General features: G+C 46.5%; 1 protein-coding gene across 3 annotated transcripts in view; it reads right to left on the bottom strand.

Moving 5' to 3' along the window:
• Nucleotides 1-15,923, bottom strand: part of LOC127580813 (plexin-A2-like) — a 470,755-nt gene that overhangs the window by 110,189 nt on the left and 344,643 nt on the right. Inside the window, exon 13 of one of the 3 annotated variants that reach the window (XM_052034726.1) lies at nucleotides 6,561-6,652. The exons of the other annotated variants lie outside the window; for them this stretch is intronic. Within the exon in view, the coding sequence (XP_051890686.1) occupies nucleotides 6,608-6,652 (45 nt within the window). The 3' untranslated portion in view covers nucleotides 6,561-6,607. The remainder of the gene's footprint in view (nucleotides 1-6,560; nucleotides 6,653-15,923) is intronic. 3 annotated transcript variants of the gene reach the window in all.

The following is a 15,923-nucleotide window of genomic DNA, read 5'->3' as shown; positions in this document are numbered from 1 at the left end:
GCTGAAGGGCCTGTCTCCGTGCTGTATGACTCTGTGACTCTACCTAAAGAGAGCTCTGTGGTGCAGAGGGATCCAGGTGTCCCAGTGCACACTTCACAAGTGGCTGGTCTAGAGGTGTTGCCAGTCATTGGAAAGGCAAATGGAAAGCTGTTGTTTAATGAGAGGAGAACTGAATTCAAAAGTGGGAAGGTTGTGCTTCAGTTACACCATGCATTGGTGAGACCACATCTGGAGAACTATGGACAGCACTTCTCTCCTTAACAAAGGGATGTTAATACATTGGAAGCAGTTCAGAGGTTTACTGGATTGATACCTGGAATTGGTATATTGTCTTGTGGGGGATAGATGGACAGACGATCACTTGTATCTACTGGAGTTTAGAAGAGAGGGAACTGACTGAAACATTAAAGATCCTGAGGGGTCCTGACGAGGGTGGATGATGCTTTCTCTTGTGGGAGGAACAACGGGGCACTGTTTAAAAATAAAGGGTCACCAATTCAAGATAGGGATGTTTTTGTCCTTTGAGACTTTGGACCTCTCTTCCCAAAGGACAATGGAGGCAGAGTCAGTGAATATTTTTAAAGCAGAGGTCAAGAGATCTTTGGGAGAGGGTAAATAGCCACAGGGAGTAGGTGGGAATACAGAGTGGGGGTTCAGATCAGATCAGCCATGACCTTATTACCTGACAAGGCAGGTGTCACCAAAACCCTGCAGTAGACTCACACTCCGAGTGTAGGGACGTACTCCAGGTGAGGGGCACTCTGCAACTCTAGTCTTTGCATTGGAACAGATGCCTGTGAGTGAACTAATATTTAAACTGGGCTACAGTGCCTTGCAGCTGTGGGTTTCATAAGGCCATTGGATTGAAGATGCCCTGAGACTGAGACAAGAGTTCAACTGGCACATCAACGGACAACACACTGTCAGTGCCCCAGCCCAGCAGTGCATCAGACTTATACACACATCCCAATTTGTACAGGCAACTCCCACACCAACAGTCAACGTTCCCTCAAAAAGAGTGAACAGACTTTAAAAACAGGAACAAACAATCTGCTAGAGGAACTCAACGGGTCGAGCCGCACCTGTGGAAGGGAAGGAGTTGTCGACATTTCGAGCCAAAACCCTGCATTAGGACCTGCAACAGCAGATTGTGTGTTGCTCCAGATTCCAGCATCGGCAGTCACTTGTGTCAAACATTGAACATGTTTTACATTTGCATTTAGCTTCAAGTGACAACAATAATTTCACAACGACCATTATGCATTATGCAGAATTCTTCAATATGTAAAATTCTTACGTAGGTGAGTGATATTGATATGCAGGAGATTCACTCATTGACCCAGAGTGCAGTAACTTTTCCACAAGCTGCAGTAGCCAGCGATTTTCACATTACCACACGCTTACTTCAATAATTTCTCGCTATATACAAGGTCAACAACCTGTTTGTCCATTGCTGCACTGAACCTCCAATCTTCTTCCCCTGTCTCCACATTACCTGTCCCCACATTACCTGTCCCCACATTACCTCTGTCCCCTCATTACCTGTCCCCACATTACCTGTCCCCACATTACCTGTCCCCACATTACTTTTAGAATCATAGAACCAGAGAACAATACAGCACAATACAGGCCCTTCAGTCCACCATGTTGTGCCGACCTTCAAACCACTCCTAAGACTATCTAACCCCTTCCTCCCACATATCCCTCTATCTTAAATTCCTCCATATGCTTATCCAACAATCTCTTGAACTTGCCCAATGTATCAGCCTCCACCACCACCCAGGCAGCGCATTCCATGCACCAACCACTCTCTGGGTGAAAAACCTCCCTCTGATATCTCCCTTGAACTTCCCACCCATTACTTTAAAGCCATGCCCTCTTGTATTGAGAATTGGTGCCCTGGGAAAGAGGTGCTGGCTGTCTAATCTATCTGTTCTTCTTAATATTTTGTACACCTCAATCATGTCTCCCCTCACCCTCCTTCTCTCCAATGAGTAAAGCCCCAGCTCCCTTAGTCTCTCCTCATAATCCATACTCTCTAATCCAGGCAGCATCCTGGTAAATCTCCTCTGCACCCTTTCCAACGCTTCCACATCCTTCCTATAATGAGGTGACCAGAACTGGACACAGTACTCCAAGTGTGGTCTAACCAGAGTTTTGTAAAGCTGCATTATTACTTCGCGGCTCTTAAACTCAATCCCCTGATTTATGAAAGCTAACATCCCATAAGCTTTCTTAACTACCCTATCCACCTGTGTGGCAACCTTCAGTGATCTGTGGATATGAACCCCCAGATCCCTCTACTCCTCTACACTGCCCAGAATCCTGCCATTTACCTTGTATTCCACCTTGGAGTTTGTCCTTCCAAAGTGTACCACCTCACACTTCTCCGGATTGAACTCCATCTGCCACTTCTCAGCCCAACTCTGCATCCTATCAATATCCCTCTGTAAGCTTCGACAGCCCACCTCACTATCCACAGCACCACCGATCTTTGTGTTGTCTGCAAACTTGCTAACCCACCCTTCCACCCCCTCAGATGAGTCATTAATAAATATCACAAGAAGTAGAGGTCCCAGAACCAAACCCTGTGGGACACCATTAGTCACAGCCCTCCAATCCCAATGCACTCACTCCACCACAACCCTCTGCTTTCTACAGGCAAGCCAATTCTGAATCCACACGGTCAAGCTTCCCCGGATCCCTTGGATTCTGACCTTCTGAAGAAGCCTACCATGCGGAACCTTGTCAAATGCCTTACTAAAATCGATGTAGACCACATCTACTGCACTACCCTCATCAATCTTCCTGGTCACCTCCTCAAAGAACCCTATCAGGCTAGTGAGACAAGATCTTCCCTTCACAAAGCCATGCTGGCTGTCCCTAATCAGTCCATGATTCTCTAAATGCTCATAGATCCTATCTCTAAGAATCCTTTCCAACAGCTTGCCCGCCACAGACGTAAAGCTCACTGGTCTGTAATTCCCTGGACTATCCCTACTACCTTTTTTGAACAAGGGGACAACATTCGCCACCCTCCAATCCTCTGGCACCATCCCCGTGGACAACAAGGACTCAAGGATCCTAGCCAACAGTTCAGCAATCTCCTCCCTCGCCTCATGAAGCAGTCTGGGGAATATTCCGTCAGGCCCCGGGGACTTATCTGTCCTAATATTTTCTAACAGCTCCAACACATCCTCTCCCTTGGTATCATACTATAGAACATTACCCTTACCAACACTGTCCTCAGTGTCATCAAGACCCCTCTCCTTGGTGAATACTGAAGAGAAGTATTCATTGAGAACCTCACCCACTTCCACAGCTTCCAGGCACATCCTCCCACCTTTGTCTTTAATCAGACCTACCTTTACCCTAGCCATCCTTCTGCCCTTCACGTAGGAGTAAAAAGCCTTGGGATTCTCCTTAACCCTACTCGCCAAAGCCTTTTCATGTCCCCTTCTTGCTCTCCTCAGCCCCTTCTTAAGTTCCTTCCTTGCTACTCTATATTCCTCATGAGCCCTGTCTGATCCTTGCTGCTTACACCTTATGTATGCTGCCCTCTTCTTCCTAACTAGTTGTTCCACCTCTCTCGTCACCCACGGTTCCTTCACCCTACCATTCCTTTACTGCCTCACCGGGACAAATTTATCCCTAACATCCTGCAAAAGATCCCTGAACATCAACCACATCTCCATAGTACATTTCCCCTCAAAAATGTCATCCCAATTTACACTCCCTAGTTCTTGCCTTATAGCCTCATAATTCGCCTTTCCCCAATTAAACATCTTCCCGTCCTCTTTGCTCCTATCCCTGTCTATGACAATTCTAAAGGTTATGGAGCAGTGGTCACAGTCCCCCAAATGCTCACCCACTGATAGGTCTGTCACCTGACCCGGTTCATTACCTAAAACTAGATCTAATATGGCATTTCCTCTAATCGGCCTGTCAACGTACTGTGACAGGAATCCGTCCTGGACACACTTAACAAACTCCACCCCATCTAAACCTTTGGCACTAAGCAGGTGCCAATCAATATTTGGGAAGTTGAAGTCTCCCACTATAATAACCCTGTTATTTCCACATCTTTCCAAAATCTGCCTCCCAATCTGCTCCTTAGTATCCCTACTGCTACCCGGGGGCCTATAGAATACTCCCAGGAGGGTAACTGCTCCTTTCTTGTTCCTAACTTCCACCCACATTGACTCTAGAGAGGATCCTGCTACATGTCCCCAAATTACCTGTCCTCAAATTACCTGTCCCCACATTACCTCTGTCCCCACATTACCTGTGTCCACATTACCTGTCCCCACATTACCTGCCTCCACATTACCTGTCTCCACATTACCTCTGTCCACATTACCTGTCCCCACATTACCTGTGTCCACATTACCTGTCCCCACATTACCTGTCTTCACATTACCTCTGTCCCCACATTACCTGTGTCCACATTACCTGTCCCCACATTACCTGCCTCCACATTACCTGTCCCCACATTACCTGTGTCCACATTACCTGTCCCCACATTACCTGTCTCCACATTACCTGCCTCCACATTACCTGTCTCCACATTACCTCTGTCCCCACATTACCTGTCCCCACATTACCTGCCTCCACATTACCTGCGTCCACATTACCTGTCCCCACATTACTTGCCTCCACATTACCTGTCTCCACATTACCTCTGTCCCCACATTACCTGTCCCCACATTACCCGCCTCCACATTACCTGTGTCCACATTACCTGCCTCCACATTACCTGTCTCCACATTACCTCTGTCCCCACATTACCTGTGTCCACATTACCTGTCCCCACATTACCTGCCTCCACATTACCTGTCACTACATTACCTCTGTCCTCACATTACCTGTCCCACTTTGCCTGTCACACATTACCTGTCCCACATTGCCTCTCACTTGGACTCTCAGTAAATGATGAGCCTTTCATCATGGCTGTTTCAGCATTGAATCAGGATGTCCCGTTGTATGACCCCCCCCCCCCCCCCGCCCTCCCCCGGAGAGTCAGTGGGCACTGTTGTTGCAACATTTCAGCCCAGTCTTCAGCCATCTCGCCATTACTGGGCCGATATTAACAAATCCACATCTGCAGCAACATTGCTAAGGGGATCTGTCCACTCCTCAGAGCTCTGAGACACCTCGTCACCTTCCAGCTCAAGGAGCTCTACCTGAGCCTGATGTCCCTCAGCAACCACCCCAACAGCAGGTCGTCCGTCAGTCGGTCAGTCCGAGCTGGGCCACGTTGTCCTCTTTGTCTGTCAATGGTTTGGATTTGGCTTCAGTGTCTCATTCTGAGCCAGTTGTTTCCCACCTGCAGACGCACAGCTGATTTCCTCAAACCTCTGATAGCTGATTCCCTTGTGGTAATGAGTGGATCCCAGCCCCCTCCTCTGACCTGCTTCCATAGGTGCCGGGGAGGGTCCGATCCCCTGAAATCACCTTCAACCAAGGCAGTGCCTAACTGGCCACTGGTTGTCTCACCTCAGTCTCCTCAGTGCTCCTGGTTCCAATCCCCAGAGCGGGCAGACCTTCTGCTCTCTCCCCTCTCCCGGCTCAGCTCCCTACCCGCTGTTCTCTCTCCCTCGCCTTCCGTCTTCAGTCTTCAGCTTCCCGTTGTCGATAGTTCATCCAAAACTTTGCTGCTGTGGTGACACAGCTCCTCCTGCCCAGGTTCAAAATGTACACACACACACACACACACACACATGCACACTCACCCCCATGAACACACACACACACACGCACACACACACACAGTTACCCCCATGAACACACACACAGAGTGACCCCCATGAACACACACACACACACACAGACACAGTATGAAAAGACACACACACATTCACCCCCATGAACTGAGAGGCACACACTCACCCCCTTGAACAAACACACCGACACACACTCACATACACACACTCACCCCCATGAACAAACACAACAAAACACACACACACACACACACACAAACACACACACACACACCCTGACACACACACACAAACACTCACCCGCATGAACAAACACATCAACACACACACACACAAACACACACACACACCCCCTGACACACACACACAAACACTCACCCGCATGAACAAACACATCAACACACACACACACACACACACACACACACACACAGATTATCTTTCACTCGAACCACAAGAACCTGGTTCACCACTTTCAGCAGACATTCTGTTCTTTACATCTCTCAGTCTGACTCCCAGTTTGTGTTGTCCACCCTTCCTGTGAACCCACTCCTCGTCCTCAGGTTCCCTTCCTTTCCACTGCTGCTTCTACATGTTTTTTTGTTCTACACCAACAACTATTTCTTTGGCTCTCGATGTCCAATGTAGTCAAATCTCTGCCACAACTGTGCCCAGCTTCCTCCCTGGAGGGATGTCCATTCAGCTGAAATCTGTCCAGCGTCACCATCGCTGTCTGACGGAGGGTTCTGTATTGCTGCCAGTGTCTCACGGCTGTACGCGAGCCACCTGTACATCCCACACCCCATCTACAAAGGTTTATTCAAAGCACCAACTCACAACTCCCTCAGTGTTTCAGCACAACGACACGTGATACAGGCCGGCCGTTACAGGCACTCACACACTAGTGCTCCACACAGGTCAGACAGCATCTGTGGAGAAACAGACTTAATTACTTTACACCTTCCTTATTTTATCCAACATTCCCTGCTTTTCAGTGTCCTTTATTCCACTAAATCAGGGGAGAATTTGATGAGAGGAATTTAAAATATTGCGCTGTGCTAGTGAACTTTACCAGCTTATAACCTCGTAACGTATTTTGCCCCTTTGAGTGGTTCTCTGATGCCGTTTCCCATCTCCTCTGTTGGATCTGACCTGAATCAGAATTAGGTTCACTATCACTGACTTATACAACGTGAAATATGTTGTTTTGCGGCAGCAGCACAGAGCGAGACATAAAATTACTATAAATAAGTAGCGCAAAAGAAAAGGAGTAACGAGGAAATGTTCATGGGCTGTTCAGAAATCTGATGGCGGAGGGGAAGAAGCTGTTCCTGAATCGTCAAGTGTGAGTCTTCGGGCTCCTGTACCTCCTCCCCGATGGTAGTAATGAGAAGAGGGCATGTCAGGGATGGTGAGGGTCCTCAGTGATGGATGCCGCCTTCTTGAGGCACCGCCTCTTGAAGATGTCCTCGATGGTGGGGAGGGTTGTGCCTGTGATGGAGCTGGCTGAGTCTACAATCCTCTGCAGCCTCCTGTGATCCTGTGCATTGGAGCTTCCATACCAGGCAGTGATGCAACCAGTCAGAATGCTCTCTCCACTGTACATCCATAGGAATTTACAAGAGTCTTTGGTGACATCCTGAATCTCCTCAAACTCCTAATGAAGTAGGCTGCTAGCGTGCCTTCTTCATGATTCAGGTAATGTAACACATTATGACTTACTTTACTCTTTCTGAATTGCTAATTTTTGATATTTTTCTGTTGGGCACATCACTGCCGCTGTGCGGACACCGGTTCAACCACCTGGTGTGAATAACAAGTCTGTGCTACTGTGGGATTAGAGACGGTTACTTGGTTTCTAATGATGGTGCCTTAAATATTCAGAAATGTCACTGGTAAACCATGGTCTGTAAAAGAAACCTGAGTCTCTGAAGAAAAGAGCAGCAGGTTTAACTGTGAGCAGCCAGGAGAAAGGCCAAAAGATCTGGGATTGGAAAACACTGAGTGTATGAGAAACGTACTCTGGGGATTGAAACAAACTGGCACTTTTCAATGCACTGCAGCGATCTGGAATTCAGGAACATTCAGCAGTCCAAGGGTCACTGCATCAGGGAGTTGGCTGCATTTGTAGGGAAGGTGCTGAAATTTACTCAGCTTCTCTCTTAATTAGGATCATACCTGACTTCCCCTGGATTCATGAATTATATTAACTTCCAGTAAACCATTAGTTTACCTCTTTCTCAAACCGCTGCTTCATCAGAAAACCATACCAGCTTCAATATACCAGCAAAGAATTTCCAAACTGGCTTTGTTTTGATGCAGCTGTGAGCTCACTTTCGAAAATAGTTAATTACAGTCTTAAAATGACAGCCTTTACTGGGCCAGCCTCAAACCATCAACGAGTTGGGGCAAACCCAGACAACCTTCATTCAGAAAATGATGATTTAGTGATTAAACTACAGGGCTAATTCGCAGAGGAAATCTTTCAAAGGCAAGAGGTGATTGTACAGCTGAGCAGTGTTAATGGATTTTATGGCTCACGAGATCGGGGGGGGGGCATCCTTCTAACCTTTTGATTCTTTCCCTTGTCTCGTGGTTCAGGGTGCCTTCTCTGTATATATAGAAGCCCCCCCTCTATATATTGGGCTTCCCCTTTTCCTATCTTCAGTACTGAAGAAGGGTCCTGACCCGAAACGTTGACTGCCTGCTTTCCTCCATAGATGCTGCCTGGTCTGCTGAGTTCCTCCAGCATCGTCATGTTTTCTATCTTTCTCTGTATTTGCCACAGAGGGACTGCAGCAAAGCTTCACTGAGCAGGTTCTAGGTGGCAGGTTTGTCACATCAGGAGAGACAAGCAGACCGAGTCTGTGTTCTCCTGAGTTTAGGGAATGAGAAGAGATCTCATCAAAACTTACAAAACTCTTAAGTGGTTTCAACAGGCTGGATGCAGAGAAAGTGTTTCCCTCAGCTCAGGAGAATGGAACTAGAGTTCACAGTCTCAGAGTAAGAGGTCGTTATTTAGGACTGAGATGGGGAGAAACTTCTACACAGAGTGTGGTGAATCTTTGGGATTCTCTGCCTGAGTTGTGGAGGGTCAGTCACTGAGTTCATGCGAAGCAGGGATCAGTAGATTCCTGGGTATCCTCTGATTCAAGGGATTTGGGAGAGTGCAGGAAAATGGAGCTGAGGTGGGAGATCTGCTGTGATCTTGATGAATGGCAGAGTGGGCTAGAAGGGCCAAATGGACTGCTCCTGCTTCTTGTGCCCCTTTGCAGCTTGATAGCGCAGTCACCCTTGGGCTCCAGCACCTCTGAGGCCACTGACTTAGCCAAGGTGTGACCACCGCTTGTTGTCAAATCCATACTGGTCAGAAGCTGACCTCCATGAGGTGCCTCAGTCTCCCAAAACCTTACTCTGTGTTAGTTATTCTCTCTTTTTATTTATTTGCAGGTTACAGACCAGACCCAGTGTTTATTTTGCACCGCTTCTCTGGGGCACCTCAGCAGCAGCTGCCGGCAGAGAATTCTGGAGCTACATTTCCACCACAGCAGGTAAGGACAGCACTTACCTTATCCTGAAGGAAATTAATGGAACAGCTGGGGTTTTAAACTCTTGCTCACCATTATTGCTGCTAGCATTTTTAAATTCCAGATTTATTTAAATTAAATTTTCCCAATTGCCTTGTGAGATTTGAATTCTTGACCTCTTGTCCTTTAAGGTAATATTCTGTGTGATGATTCAGTAACTGCTCCCTATCGAGTGACCTGACTAAACCCTGTGGGGATGTTCTCAGTGGGGTTTTATGCTTTAGGTACTGGTTGCTATTTTAATGCAGTAAACGAGTGCCTGGTATAAGTGAGTTTCATACACAGAAGACGTATAACTCCCACACTGCAAGGTGATTTTCAAAGTTGGACTGCAGGTTTTCATTCCAAGAATGGGGCGTGTGAGACCTGCTCTGATTCTGTAGACGTTACCGGGACTGGAGAAAACAATGGGCAGGGAAAGGGCTCGTCACATTTAAGTTTAATTTATATTTCAGTTTAAGATGCATTTGCTTATTAACTGAACAGATCGAGAGCTGAAGCAGCAATGACAGTTTTTCAAAACATTCCCAAAATAACTTGGCCACAACATCAACAAATAAAATATCCCTTTTGATCACACACACACACACCCACCCACCCACACACACACACACACCCACCCACCCACACACACACACACACACACACACACACACACACCCACCCACACACTGACACACACACACACACACACACACACACACACACACACACACACACACACACACACACACACACACACACACACACACACACACACCCCAGCAAATGTTTCCATGTTGTTCAGGCACCCCCACTGGATCTAACCTCTCTACAATCCACGCCTGTACCTAGTGTCACAGGTGAAGAGACTATACTTTTAACCTACTCTGCTCCCAGGCTCTGACACGGTTGCTTTAGGAATCATTTACTGCAGCGGTTCAGGAAAAAGAAGAGTGCTGGGCATCATCATTGCTCTGTAAATGTTACACCTTGCATCTGCAAGTTCTGCCCAGAGTTTTTTTCGAAGGTAGGTTAAACAAAGTGACATTTGTAATCCTCTGGGGAGTGGTGTGAACTCTCACCAGCCCCACGCACCAACAATCTGGCCAAAGGGAAGAAGGCAGTGTGTGGGGAGGTCTTAACCCCAAACTGTGGGTACTCACAGGAATACAACAGACCCACAGAAGTGGTAACCTGACCACCTCTCAGACCTGATGAACAACTTACTGCACTAATTTTATTTGTTGATGGAGGGTGGGGAAGGAGAAACACTGTAGGGTTGCAAAGAAAATGAAAATCAAAATCTGCAGAAGCTGGAGATCTGAAACAGAGAGAGGTTGGATATATTCAGCAGGTCTCGTTGTAGACTCAGCCAGCTCCATCACAGGCACAACCCTTCCCACCATCCAGGACAGCTTCCTCAAGAAGGCGGCATCCATCACTGAGGACCCTCACCATCCCTGACATGCCCTCTTCTCATTACTACCATCGGGGAGGAGGTACAGGAACCTGAAGACTGACACTCAACGATTCAGGAACAGCTTCTTCCCCTCCGTCATCAGATTTCTGAACGGTCAATGAACCCATGAACACTACCTCGTTATTCCTCTTTTGCACTATTTATTTATTTTGTAATTTATAGTAACTTCTATGTCTTTGCACTGTATTGCTGCTGCAAAACAACACATTTCATGTCATATAAGTCAGTGTTAATAAACCTGATTCTGATTCAGGTCAGGCAGTGTCGGTGGAGGGAAAAGCAGAGCTCTGGTGCAGAACCTTCAGGTGATAAGGAAAGTTTCAGTGCAATGTAAAATTTTAGGATAGGAACTAATCTTTTGTAGGCCCATTAATGAATTGAAATGAATAATAATCAAATCTACAGTATTGCCCTGTATGTACTTTTTAAACTGTGCTCCCTTGTCCTGTGCAGCATTTATTGAGTTATATTCTTTGGGTGACAATGCGAAGATAAAGGATAAGCTGTGGTTTAAGCCAAAGCTGATGTGTATCTGTGGCCCAGTAACTTGGGGCCCTACATCATTCTGACAGATTACTTTAATGAGCTACAACACTCCGTCAGATAAACCAGAAAAATCTCCACAGGTTCAATTGTGCTTTTTTAAAATACGCCCCTCCGACGACACTGCTAATGGCTCAACAATAAACAGCGGTGAATTTATGCAGAGCTCCCAGAGCGAAGAGTAAATTGCTGCTGTGTTCAGCAGCAGTGTCAACAGCCCATCACAGCACACTGCCTTGCTCCGCTGTCAGCAAGTTCTGACTTCACTTTGTTGAAGAAATAACAAAACGTTAATGCCAGATACTACCCACAGCTACTCATTACTGAACAAATATTTAACAGCAGCATAAACCAAGAGCTGGAAATTACAAAGAAGCATTGCTTTCTACATCTAGTTATCTTATTTCACTCCTGGCTACTTTATGCTCATGACTGGGTCACTTCAGTGTGTGTGTCTGGCTGGAGAGCTGTGTTAACCAGAGGGACTAGCAGCCTGCTGCTGGGTGAATTTGACTGCTCTTTCCCCGTGCAGATGGTGGAGCTGCTACCTTACAGTGCCAGAGATCTGGTTCAATTCTGACATTGGGTGCTGTGTGTGTGTGTGTGTGTGTGTGTGTGTGTGTGTGTGTGTGTGTGTGTGTGTGTGTGTGTGTGTGTGTGTGTGTGTGTGTGTGTGTGTGTGTGTGTGTGTGTGTTTGTGTGTGTGTGTGTGCGCGCGAAGTCTGAATGTTCTCCCTTTAACCGGGCAGGCACAGTAGTGTAGCAGTTAGTGTAATGCTATTACAGTGCCAGCGACCCGGGTTCAATTCCAGCCGCTGTCTGTAAGGAGCTTGTACATTCTCCCCGTGTCTGCGTGGGTTTCCTCCGGGTGCTCCGGTTTCCTCCCACATTCCAAAGACGTACAGGTTAGGAAGTTGTGGGCATGCTATGTTGGTGCCAGAAGCATGGTGACACATGCTGTCTGTCCCCAGAACACTCTACGCAAAAGATGTATTTCACTGCATGTTTCGATGTACATGTGATTAATAAAGATATCTTATCTTATCATTCAGCAGTCGATTTGCAGGGGAGCAAAAGCTGACAACAAATAGATCCTCGTATTCCCAGGCAGTTAGCAAGGGCTCTCCAACCTCAGGGCTAGTGTGTTATGTCGTCTTAAGGAGCCATATCATCAACTTCATGAGTTAACAAGCAAGTACCATCTGATGTTAATATACAAAGCCTCAGGGCTTTTGATGTTTCTGGACAACCACAAGGCTTGTCATCCAATGAACGCTCTGTGCATATTTCTGGTGAGTGTTTGCTCGATGGTTACAAGGATGGACAGGCAGAGCAGGGTTGGTGAGCAGGATCTGGAATTGGTATTGGTTTATTATTGTCACATGTACTGAGATACAGTGAAAAACTTTTGTTTTGCATGCCGTCCAGACGTAGGTACATCGAGGTAGTACACAACCTTATTTGACTGTGATCTGCATATGTAGGGTGTCTCAGACCTTCCATTCGGGACAGCGAAGGTCACATTGTCACAGTGTCCTGCAGAAGTCCCAGCAGGGCGAGAAACCAGTGGGGACTGAGGCACGGAGTTCTGGGCAGAGTCAGAGAGCCATACAACACGGAAACAGACCCTTCGCTTCAATCTGCAACCACAAGGTTTACTTCCGTAGTAAGTGCAGACAAACAGTGTCCATCCGCGACCTAACTCCGCACACGCAGACTGCCGCTTGGTGACCGAGAGACCCTACTCTTCCCCTGGTTGCCACTTATTCTTAATATACTTCAAAAGTCCTTGTTTTTCTCCTTCATCTTGTCAGCCAGTGGTGGCCCCTCTCTGTCCTCCTAACTTCTTTTCTGAAATACCGCCTACACTCTCTATACCCTGAAGGGCCTCTCCTGCTGTCAGTGGACTATACCTATCATATGCCTCCTTTTTCTTGACCAAACCCTCGATTTCCCTCAACATCCGGGGTTCCCTGGACTTAACCTTTCACCCTTAAAGGCACACTTTGTCTCTAAACTCTCACTTTCACTTTTAAGACTCCTGTTTGCTGGATGGAGATTTATCCACTACTCCCAGCCTGCTTTAGGTCAGTACTGCCTCAGCAGCACCCTCCGTACGAGCTCAAACAGCTCTCCTGATCCAGTTTAAAAATTCCGCCTTCTCTAGGCCTTTCACCCTCAGGTGATCCCAGTAGATATTGGGGAAGCTGAAATCCTCAAGCACTGTAACACTATCCCTCTTACACCTCTCTCCGATTTGCTTACGTTTCTGCTTCTCTATGTCCCACTCACTGTTGGGAGACCTGCATTATAATCCCAGCAAACTGATCGCCCTTCTTTTCTTTCTGAGCTCTACCCATATTGTCTTGTTTGGAACCTTCTAAGACATCCTCCCTCATTAGTGCAGTGATGGACTCCTTGATCAATAGTGCAATGTCCCTTCCCCTTTTACACCCTTCCCTCCCCTGTCCCATCACAACTGAAGCTTCTACACCCTGCACTGTTGAGTTGCCAGTCCTGCCCATCTTTCAGCCACGTCTCTGTGGTTGCAACAATATCATATTCCCAGGTGCTGATCAACACTCCAAGTTCAGCCGCTTTGTCAGTCAGGCTCTGTGCGTTGAAATAGAGGCAACTTAACTTTCCAATCCTTCTCTGTGCCATCACACATCCACATCCACCCTGCCACTGAACTGAGTTAGTTACTTTCCTATAATTGACTGTACCCCACTGCCCCAGCTCTACGTCCAATCTGCACCCATTTTTCTTGCCAAATTATTTTAAACCCTCCCCAACAGTATGAGCAAACTTCCCTGTAAGGATGTTGGACCTGTTCCAGTTCGGTTCAAGCCATTGTGTTTTTGACGGGTCCCTCCTTTCCCAGAAATAGTCCCGATGATCGGAAAATCCTACCTCCTACACCATGGCTTTAGCCGTACATTCACCTGACCTACCCCCATTTCCAATACTCACTAGCACGAGGTACCAGAAGTAATCCAGAGAGGACAACCTTAGAGCTCTTGCTTTTTAATCTCTGGCTGGCTCTCCAAATTTGTGTTGCAGGATCTCATCCCTCTTATTAACTATGTCGTTAGTACCAATGTGGACCATGACCTCTGGCTGTTTCCCCTCCCCTTTCAGAATGTCCTGCAGCCTCTTTGGGACATTCCTTACCCTGGCACCAGGGAGGCAACACATCACCCGAGAGCCTCGTTTGTGTTCATAGAAAGGTCTGTCTGCTCCCCTTGTAATCAAATCCCCTTCACACTGCTTGTTACAACACAGCAGTGGCTCCCTGAATTCTCATTCTTTCTCTTCACAGTTGACTGTGTTTTAGTTATTGGTTTAATAATCATTGAAATTGACTAGTTTCATCCACTGGTTACATCAAGACCCAGACCAAGTGTGCAGATCACTGCGCACCACAGCTTCACAGAAAAAAATTCAAGGAAAGCTGTCGACTGCTCACTACAAAGTTGATAATGGTCCTTGGGTCAATCTGGAAAATAAAACCACACACCTCCGAATCATCTATTCCCCATAGCATGGGCAGGCTTAAGTCTAAAGAAACTTATGTAGAAACTGCTAATGCAGAGATCGACAAGAAGCCATGTCCAAGAGACTGAAAAAATTGTGTAATTTTTACCTTTCATCAGGAGACTGCTCCTTCTTTGAGCTGCCACACATGACTATTGTGTTCTTTTTAATATAAAAAAATCCTTTTTTCTGAATGACTGGAGCTTTTTTCATTGGAGATCATCACTGACAAGTCTATCATGGTGAATCTCTGCTGCAACATCCTTTATGTTGAGTTCTTTATTCCTAAATCCTTCCAATATTATTATTTTATTAAAATCGTTTGTGTAGATGTTCGGTAATGAAAAGAAACAGTTTGCGTAGGCAAATTCTTAACTCAGTTAAAGTCAGATACAGGCAGGAAGTGGCAGAAATGCTCTTTTTATCTGTCAGTACATCAACTCATCTTTCTCCATTTTGTCACCAGGAGAACCAGAGACTGCCACGATCCACGTTCACACAGTTGAGGAACATTACTACCTGTCAGCCTGACACTGAGTGTGAGTTCTGAGAAAAAACAGAAAGCTGCTAAAAACTCTTAAAATAAGTACAAACAAATGAGCTGCCAAAAGGCGAAAGTTAAGACAACTGAAAGATGAAGCCTCGATCAAGTCCCTCAATCTCCCAGCCAAGGTTCAGCTTGGCTTGCCTTGCTCAGCGTGAAAATCACTAATAGGGTTCCATTAGCAATGGGTTCTCTCAAAGCTCGAGTGTTCAGAAGCTGCAGCAGCACGGCCTTCCATCCCTTACAAACAACCCTTGGATTTCTTCAAATAAAGCTTAAGATGAATCACCAATTACATCGAGGCAAAGGGGGTCAAGGAATATACTAAAAATGTCTTCTGAAATTGGCCATCAGTTAAACAATGTTAATCTATAATAAATAACATGTAACAATTTAGTGGAATAAAAGTCTCAAAGAAATCAGCATCTCCCATGACAATAGACCCTCTGGTGAGGGAGGAGACAGCAGGAATTTCTGCAGGAGAGCCTTGGAAAACTGTTCATTCTCTTTCTCAAACCTCTCATTTC

The sequence above is a fragment of the Pristis pectinata genome, chromosome 20 (genome assembly GCF_009764475.1).
Source record: "Pristis pectinata isolate sPriPec2 chromosome 20, sPriPec2.1.pri, whole genome shotgun sequence".
NCBI classification, from domain to species: domain Eukaryota; kingdom Metazoa; phylum Chordata; class Chondrichthyes; order Rhinopristiformes; family Pristidae; genus Pristis; species Pristis pectinata.
Note: the sequence above shows the minus strand (reverse complement) of the source record. Positions and strands in the feature narration are given on the sequence as shown.